The sequence below is a fragment of the Octopus bimaculoides genome, chromosome 22 (genome assembly GCF_001194135.2).
Source record: "Octopus bimaculoides isolate UCB-OBI-ISO-001 chromosome 22, ASM119413v2, whole genome shotgun sequence".
Classification (NCBI taxonomy): domain Eukaryota; kingdom Metazoa; phylum Mollusca; class Cephalopoda; order Octopoda; family Octopodidae; genus Octopus; species Octopus bimaculoides.
The window spans coordinates 29,131,562-29,141,151 of NC_069002.1; the positions used below are offsets into that span (position 1 = coordinate 29,131,562).

At 36.7% G+C, this 9,590-nt stretch overlaps 1 protein-coding gene across 1 annotated transcript; it reads left to right on the forward strand.

The window, feature by feature from the left end:
* The first annotated feature begins 3,743 nt into the window (after positions 1-3,743).
* Positions 3,744-9,496, forward strand: LOC128250515 (uncharacterized). The gene is made up of 4 exons (XM_052975676.1): positions 3,744-3,872; positions 4,416-4,489; positions 5,729-5,783; positions 9,184-9,496. Exons 2-4 carry the CDS (start codon positions 4,423-4,425, stop codon positions 9,401-9,403), a joined length of 342 nt encoding a protein of 113 aa, XP_052831636.1. The 5' UTR covers positions 3,744-3,872; positions 4,416-4,422; the 3' UTR covers positions 9,404-9,496.
* Positions 9,497-9,590: the final 94 nt, after the last annotated feature.

Here is a 9,590-nt window from a genome sequence, read left to right on the forward strand (position 1 = left end):
ATATATATATATATATATATATATATATATATATATAAACATATGCCCCCCCCACCCAAATTCCAGGTTTTTCCACTCTACCTATATTCAGCGAATACCACAGATGAAGTGCAGATCAACAACGAAAATACTTTCATACAAAAGTACAAACCAAGACTTAACAAACTTTAAACAGAATACATACACAAATCACTATTCACACACAAAACTCATTCTGCCACTTAACATGAGGAACCTACACAGCTAACAACCTAAATTTTAGCCACTACATACAAACGTCTTCTGTCCACTCTCCCACCAGACACATTAAATTTGTTTTGCCTTGATTGTAAATAAACATGTTCACTCAACCTTGTCGGCCTTCTTTTTTGGCGCAAATATATTGTCACGTGACACTAACGTACGGAAGTAGCGGGAGGCGTACAAAATGTTATAAACTTAATTACGTGTCCATTCTCTATAAACGTTTGACAGAAAACATTTAGGGTAGTGACTGTTAGGACATGTTCAGTCCACAGTATCAGCCTTAAATCACGACCCCACACATTATCAATTGATACTAACACACAGACGTGGCGGGAAACCTTCAAGAATGTCTAAGACCAGTCATGTGTCTATCGCGCACAAACACATAATATACACGCACAGATTTTCACATACAGACACGCCTGTTCACACACAACACTTACAAGCGGGCTCCCAAGCACACGCATACACATGCATACACTGGCATCATACATACGTTCGCACGTGCTTGCACGTGTACACGCGCACACGCACAGACACACGCACACACACACATACACACACATATAAAATCACTGTTGTCTCCCTTGCTACTTTTCCAACTTTTCCTTGCGTTCATAACTATATCTATATCAGTGTTTTTTATGGTAACAAATGGCTTACTAAATTCAAGTGCCTTTTGAAGCAAGCTTTTGGAGATCAAGATGTAAAACTCCAAATTGATAAATTTGAAATTCGATTTATCTTCTGTTTTCTTAAGCCATTCCATAGTTGCTCTACTACATATCTATAGATTAAGATTTGTGTTTGCTCTGATGAGTCGTATGATATTATTTAACATGGATTTACTAATAATTCCCATTTCATTTTATGTGGGATTTATTAACCTACAGCTAGGGTTTTGCATGAATTTATGTTTATGGTCTTTCTGGATTAATAAGGTATTTTGTGGGGCATCTTCTATTTTAAACCCCTATAGCACTTGAATTTACGAAGTTATTGTCCCTGCATTAGACTCAAGACATAGAGCGTTGATGGTGATATCCTTGTAACTGTAATCCAGAAAATTCAGGATGGAAAAGCAGCTGGAAAAATCTTGATTGTTGGATATCGTACAGGAAGCTAAGCTTCTACCGACCATATTTGATCAACCTGTAACAGCGAGCTATCAATAGGAACAGTAGCATACAACACTGGTTAGTTCTAGCAGAGACAAAACTGATCCCCAAATGCAGAATCACCCACATGACAAAAAACTACCTGCCAGTTTCATGTCAGAACTTAACGTATAAAATTTATACAGCATGCTTAAACCTCTTCTTCCAAGGCCATTGTGAAAGTATTAGGTTGTCCGGAAAGTTCGTGCCGATTTATAGTAGCTTGCCTTTCGACTTATTTGCCCTGAAACCACCTCAATTCTGGGAAGAGGGTATTTTCAAGTTAAAGGTAAGATGGAGACGCACTGTGCAACAAAATGGTTCATATTTGGTTGTTTAAAAATGTAATGGCAAGTATTTATTGACCTTTTTCTTTCCTTTAAAAATCGGCACGAACTTTCAGACAGCCCAATAATAACATCATTACAGCAGAACAAACAACTGGGAATAAGTGAGTCTGGGGATGTGCCGAACAATTGTTAATAAACAAAACTGTAATGGCAGAGGTGCGGGAGCATAGAAGCAACCTAGTCTCAATGTGGCTGGACTACAAGAAAGCCTTTGACTCTTTTCTCCACTCATGGATGCTAGAAGCCCTTCAACTTGCTAATGTTCCACTGAGCATAGTCAAAGCCATAGCTGACCTGACTTCATCGTGGGCCACCATCTTAAAATTAAACACAAGGAATGAATGTATTATCACTGATGAAATAAAGTATCCCAGAGGCATTTACCAAGGGGACTGCCTCTCTGTGATGTTGTTTATATTTTCTGTAAATCTCATGGCATTCATGTTAAGGAAGTCTGAAGGATATCTCACTGATTCACAAGGAAACAGAAATACCAAAATTACACACCGCTTCTTTGTGGATGACTTGAAACTATATGCAAAGGATATGCACGAAATGGAAAAGGAGCCATGACCCGGTTACATTCTCAAAGGATATAGAGTTGGAGTTTGATCAAGATAAATGTTGCTATATGATTGTAAAAAGAGGGAAAACTGTAAATCAGACTAGCAACATCTGCATTAACGACTTAACTGTTTCCTCTATATCTGATGAGGAATTTTACAAGTATCTAGGGGTGGATGAAAACATATGTTACAATGACAGCTGTAACAAATCACGCGTCACTAAAGAATATTACAGCCGAATAAAGAAACTTTGGACTTCAGAACTCTCTGCATTCAATAGAACTGCGGCCCACAATGTGTTTGCAGTGCCAGTACTCATACCAACATTTGGGCTGCTTGATTGGACGCTTGATGCGATCCGAGCCATTCATGTGAAAATCCAGAAGATACTAACAAACACACATAATTTCCACATAAACAGTGGCGTAGACCGCCGCTACTAAAACGAAAACAAGGCGGCGGAGACTTAACATCGATTCAAACTGCCTTTGAATGTCTTATCATATCCCTTCAGCAACATCTTTTAACTACCAAGTGTTAAAGTGCATCCCTAGACCAAGTTTGCATACATGAGGCTGAGAACATTATATGACTTGGAAGGCAGCTCCTTGAGCAGCATTCCTTGTCCAAAGAAGTCGCTCGGCTCTACCGCAACATATCAGATGAATGGATGAGCCTATAATTTTTGCCACAAAGGCAGCTTGTGGGAGGGGATTAAGTCGACTACACCAACCCCCAGTGTGTAACTGGTACTTATTTAACCATGGCTACGAATAAATGAAAGGCAAAGTCGACCTCGGCGGAATAACTACATCAATAATAATAACAACAGTGACAATACACGTATCAGAGTGTCACTAACGCTGTATGTTCTTATTCGTTTCCGGCCACATCATGGCTAACTGAAAAAGCACTGCAGGCAGTATGTGAAACCGGTGTTTGTCGGCATAAGAAATGCAACACATGGCCTTTGCATTGCCGTGTTTCTCTCTTATATCGAGGACCACAGCTTGAAGTATGTTTTTTTTTTATTACATTTCAACTTTACAGTTATACACACAATAAGGACGTTTGATCTATGTAGCATATAAACTGTCATATACCTACACACATAAATACGTAGAAATATATTTATGTATATATCTATGTATACATACTCACATACGTACACAAACATACATACATACATACATACACAAGCACACACAAACACACTCAGAGAAATACAGACACACACACACGCACACACACACACACACACACACACACACACACACACACACACACACACACACACACACACACACACACACACACACACACACACACACACACACACACACACACACATATATATATATATATATATATATATATATATATGTGTGTGTGTGTGTGTGTATGTATGCATGTATGTATGTATGTTTGTGTGCAGACACGGTATAAGTATCATCACCTTGGTTAATCTGTGTAATTATTATCAAATAGCTTGGTTCTTGTACAACAGAAATATAGAGACCACTCAAATAATAATTGGAGAATATAAGAAATAGGTAATGTTTAAACTATGAACTTTTGGTTGTGAGTTGATATGTAAAAGCGGGTTGAATGGACATTTATTTATATGGTTGTTATTGGTTGGATGGTATTTTTAGGTTGAGAGTAGAAGTTTTCTGAGAGTTGCGTTTGCTTTTGAGGTAATTTTGTGGAAGACCTAACAAACACCCTAACAAACACTAATGTGGCTGGCTGGCCGAATCGTTAGCTCAGCGGGCGAAGTACTTTACAGTACTTTGTCCGTCATTACGCTCTGAATAATATCACCACCGAGATCGAATTTGGGCTTCACCCTTACGGGATCGAAGTAAAGAAGTACCAGCAATGTACAGGGGTGGATGTAAGCAAATAGTCCTCTTACCCAAAATTTCAGGCCTTGTGTATCAATCGAAACGATTATTCACCGATGATGTCATCTATATTGTAGCTTAAGGATGTTCTTTTCGCTTTTATGATTGAAACAATTTAAGATTTAAAAAGTTAGGTAAAAGTGCATGACATTCTTCAGTTGCTTTCTTTCTTATATTCCATATCATTAGTTGCGCGATGAGAAGAACTCTTGCACTCCTCTACATCGGCGTACTCATTTCATGCGCCTCGTCGCAGAAGCAAGGTAAATATTCACCACTACCATCACTTCATAGTAATCTCAGAGGCGATGAAAGAAGAGAAGAAAGAGAGAGTGAGAGAGAGAAGGGGAGATTAAGAGAAGCGGGGTGAGTCATTGTTTTTTATGTAGTCAAATGGCGCGAGATTACTCTCTTCAGCAGCATTTTCTATCTTCCATAATATTTTCATGAGGCCCATGCTATTCTTGTGTTCATCTGTATCATACAATAATATGCATTATCGCTCATTTATGAAGTGGTATGGAAAGGTCCCCGGACTAGTTAAAAGGGGCGACAACAGATGGCAGCAAACAGTTGGGCCAGTTACTGACCTTCATTAGGCAGTGTACCGAGAGACATCGTTGTATTTACTCCGCAAGTTTAGAAATTTGTGTTTATGTGATCACGTGTATGCTGTAATCTGCGATATTTGTCGTAGACATGAAGTTGGAACAAAGAGCCAACGTGAAATTTTGCGTTAAACTTGGAAAGTCTACTACACAGACATTGAACATGCTTCGGCAAGCTTACGTTGAAGAGGCAATGGGTCGTACGCAATGATTCGTGAGGTACGGGTGCTTCAAAAGCGTAAGAACACCCTTCGAAGACGCAGACCGATCTGGAAGACTTGTCACAAGAATCGTAAAGAACTACCTTAATTTCAACACTTCAGATGTAACCCAGGAATAGTTGTCAAACGCGTCTTCATTAGATTATATAATTTGGATATGAAACTAGAATGAATCCATTTATAAAAATATATGCAAGTAATGACCGAGTTAAGAAATCCCAGGCCTTTTGGCTTTGCATAATTATTTCAGACGATCTAAGACTTGCTTCGTTCTTTAAACTGTGAATGCGTATGAAAATGCAAATTACGCAGACAAGAAAGATATAGAGAGGCCACAATACCATTAAATAGTTTTCACATTATTCGTACATAGTTTATGGAATGACGATCCAGTTCGGCTCCTAATCCTGGTCAGTTACGTAATGTTGATAAACCATAAAGATGCCGAAACATCGATGTCCATCGTTCCTGAATCCTGCATAATCTTCAGAGCTATCCCCAATAAACTAGCGTATATATCACCACTTTGAGAACTCGGTAACAGCTCTGGTTATTCAAATATCCGCTGAGACTAGTTGGGTCATTTGTATATTTCTATACACAAGAAAACATACTCGAAATCTTTGGATGTTTATATACTTTAAAGTTCTAGGATGTCTTATATCATTTCCAGATCGCAGAATGTCCGATGCTAGGCCAGAAACAGATTATGATCGTTTCGATGGAAGGTAAGAATTATATATTGACAATTGTTTGCGAATGGCATCAGTAATAGTGAAATAATTATGATAATTCTTTTATTTTTTTTCTATGTGTGTTTGTCTCAGAGAATGTCATAGTAACTATCTAAAATATTTTCTGAATCAGTGAAAGTGGAAAATGTTTTGTAAAATTGTTGTGGAAGGATTCCAATCATCCCACTTGTGACTGAAAATGGACTGAGCCATTGTTATAAATTAAAGATCTGTGAGCGATTGGCAGTTCAGGTTGGTAAGCAGTTCACTGTGAGCCACGAAAGAGAGCGTTGCGTCTTATGTAATAGTAGTAATAGTGCATCGTGTAAATACTTCCTTTCTCCAATGCTTCGTTATATTATATATCCAATACAAGGATATAAAGGTTGTGATGAGTTGTTCGAAGATGTTTAAAATTATTTTAGTACGAAAACATCGTTTCAACAGAGAGAACTTATTGGTTTTCGTGGTGCAATTGCAACAGCAACAGCAGCAAATGCAACAGCAACTACAGCAGCAGCAACAACAGTTACAACAGCAATTACAGCAGCAGCAGCAGCAACTACAACAGCAACAACAAGAACACCAACAGTTTCAGGAATTAATGTTGAAGAAGTCTGAAAATACTTCAGATTCGTACCCGCGAGACAGCGTAGCAAATTCGACTGAAGAATTCATTTATAAACCAGAAGAAGGAATTACCTTCTCTGCATATTTACGAAGATACGAAGAATTCTTCAAAGAAGAGCGTGAAAGTTGGTCCGACAAGAAAAAAGTACAAGTAATTTTAAGAATGTTATGTCCTACTGAACGGGAAAATATAGTAAATATATTCTAGCGAAGAAACCAGGTGAAATTTGTTTCGGGGAAACAATTAATGTTGAAGTGCTTAATCTTTATTCAAGGGCTTACTGCAAACAAAGATGCAGATATACGTTCCCGGATATTAAAAGAATTAAAACAGGACCAAAAATTAAAACTGCAGGCAATAGCAGAAGAATGTCAAAGGATAATAAATCTATGACATGACGTAAATAAAACTGAAGGGAAGGATTGCTCTCAGATTCAACCATCTCAGACAAAATACGAACGAGCCTAAAAGAAAATTTGTCTATGTAAAAATGAATAACACAAACGTAAAGTTAGAACTGGATACAGTTTGCGACATCTCAATAGTTAACACAGATACTTGATAAAGATCGGGTGATCTAGATTAATCGAAACTTCGAAAATCGTCCGCGGCGTTTCAGGAAAAAAGTTATATTTTAAGGGCGAATTGATAGGTAGCATTACGTTACGCGAAAAAAATCCTTAAAAGCTAAGGTTTTTGTGTTAAATAATATCACAAATATATTCGGAACTGACTGGATGGAATTATTTAAACCATAGGACCTCCCCATAAATCATTTCTGCAAAAATGTGAATGATTTTTCCTACAGTAGAAATAAGTCATGAGACGAATTAATAAAAAAATTTAAAATATTTTTCCTGAAGTTCTGACTGATAAATTAGGTCTCTGCACCAAAATGAAGGCGCAGTTTCAACGAAAAGAAAACGCCATGCCAGTTTTTAAACAAAACCGAATTGTAGCGATCGCAACGTTAGAACAGATAAAGTTAGAGTTACAGAGACTATAAAAAATTGGAGTTATCAAAACTGGGGAATATAGTCAATAACCATCACCAACTGCGTACGCTAAGAAAAAACAATAATAAAAGCAGAGTGTGTGCTGATTTTCCCACTGGTTTGAACGAATGTCTTAAAACGTGCTACTATCTGCTACCTGCCCCGGAGGATATTCTTGTGAAATTAAATGGTGGCAAGATATTGTCTAAATTCGATCTCTCTGACGCGTACCTATAAATCAGAGTAGAGGATGAATGCTCTAAATACTTAACAATTAACACACATAAAGGGCTGTATAAATTCAACAGGTTACCATTTGGCTTATAAGTAGCACCAGCGATTTTTCAACAGATTATGTATGCAATGTTTGTGGACTGTGAATTCGCAATTCCATATCAGGTGATATTCTCATTAAAAGCAAATCCAGAGATCAACACGTAGAGCTCGTAAAATGTGTATTCGAAAAAATTAGGGATTACTACTTTATTTTAAGTGACGAAATGTGTGAATTTTGTTTACCGAAAGTGAGATATTTAGAACAAATCATTGACAGAAATGGACGTCGACCAGACCCGTGGAGGGCAGACGCAATTAAAAATATGTCCTAACCGACAAATATATCAACGTTACAAGCAGTTTTAGGATTGGTAAATTATTACCAAAATTATATTCCAAATATGCATAAGGTGAGAGTTCCACTAAATAATCTGCTGAAAAAAGATATGAAATGGAATTGACAGGAAAATTGTCAAAAGTCATTTGACGAAAAAAAAAAAAAAAATACTCACATCTGATTTGTCGTATGCACACTTTGATCTTGCAGCGGAGAATATTGTAGCTTCAGACGCTTCTGAGTATGGCATAAGAGCAGTAGTGCTACACCAATACAAAGATAGTAACATGAAGGTGATGCACATTATTCACATTATTTACATTTGACGGATACTTGTCCTCATCTTGTTTGTTGTTAACGCAACATTTCGGCTGATATACCCTCCAGCCTTCATCAGGTGTCTTGGGGAAATTTCGAACCTGGGTTCTCATTCCTAAGGTATTTTTCGATGTTATTATTATTATTATTATTATTATTATTATTATTATTATTATTATTATTATTCGAACCCGGAATCTTGGGGCTAGTAGCCCGCGCTCTTAAGACCTACGCCATATGTCAATGGGCATAGCCGTTGAATGATAATTCCAGAAGTGGAAGTAATCTAAAAGGTAACATGTTTGCTTGGAGGGCGAACTGATGAATCATTATTGTACTGAAAATTGATCCATTCAAAATCAGTTACATACTTCACATACACTCGTTCGGAAATATTCGTTCTATCTAATATCAATATCGAAGTAAACTTGGAAGTCAAGAAAAAATTATATATATAGCTAAAGCTAATTCATATTTTTCGGGATTATACTCGCTGTGCAACATAATTGTCTAATTGCAAAATGCAACATGATTGTACAGTAGTGGAAATGATGTTGCAAATAGCAAAATAATTTCTAATCTTAACTTCAAAGCAATCGAAATATCCGATGCCACTACAGATGCTGTGGCAAGTTTGGAAGCAATAAAATATCAACGCCAACTTAAAAAAATAAATAAATAATCAGAAAGTAATCTCACAGAAAAGAAACCACATTTTAGAGAAAACGTATATAAAAGGATATAGATATAATGTAGTTACAATATTCCTGGCGTATTAGGATCGTCCAAATTTCTAATTACGATGTTTATGTATTTTTCTGTTTTCTCTTTTTACAGAGGCAGATATAAGAGAAATAGTTTGTGTTTGAATTGGCAGATTCCATGTAAACCCAATAAGAACAGTCCAGATAATAATTGCTGTAAAACTCAAGCTTGTGTATGTAACCTCCTATGGCGTGACTGTTTATGTACACACACAGTTTCAAGAACAAATATTGTAATACATAATTATATATGCTTATGTATTTGTTTGTTAGCTTCTTGTTTTTATGTGTAGTGTGAACCTGTTCTTTCTACGTGGTTGGAGATTATTCTAATTCACATAAAAGTAATAAAATAACAATTAAATTACAAAGTGAAGATGCAAGAATATCTTTGCGTTCATTCGTTGTACAATTGTTCGTATATAAACGTTCGTTGCGTAAATCGTAATAAATACGTTTGCATACAAAAATTCATTGTGT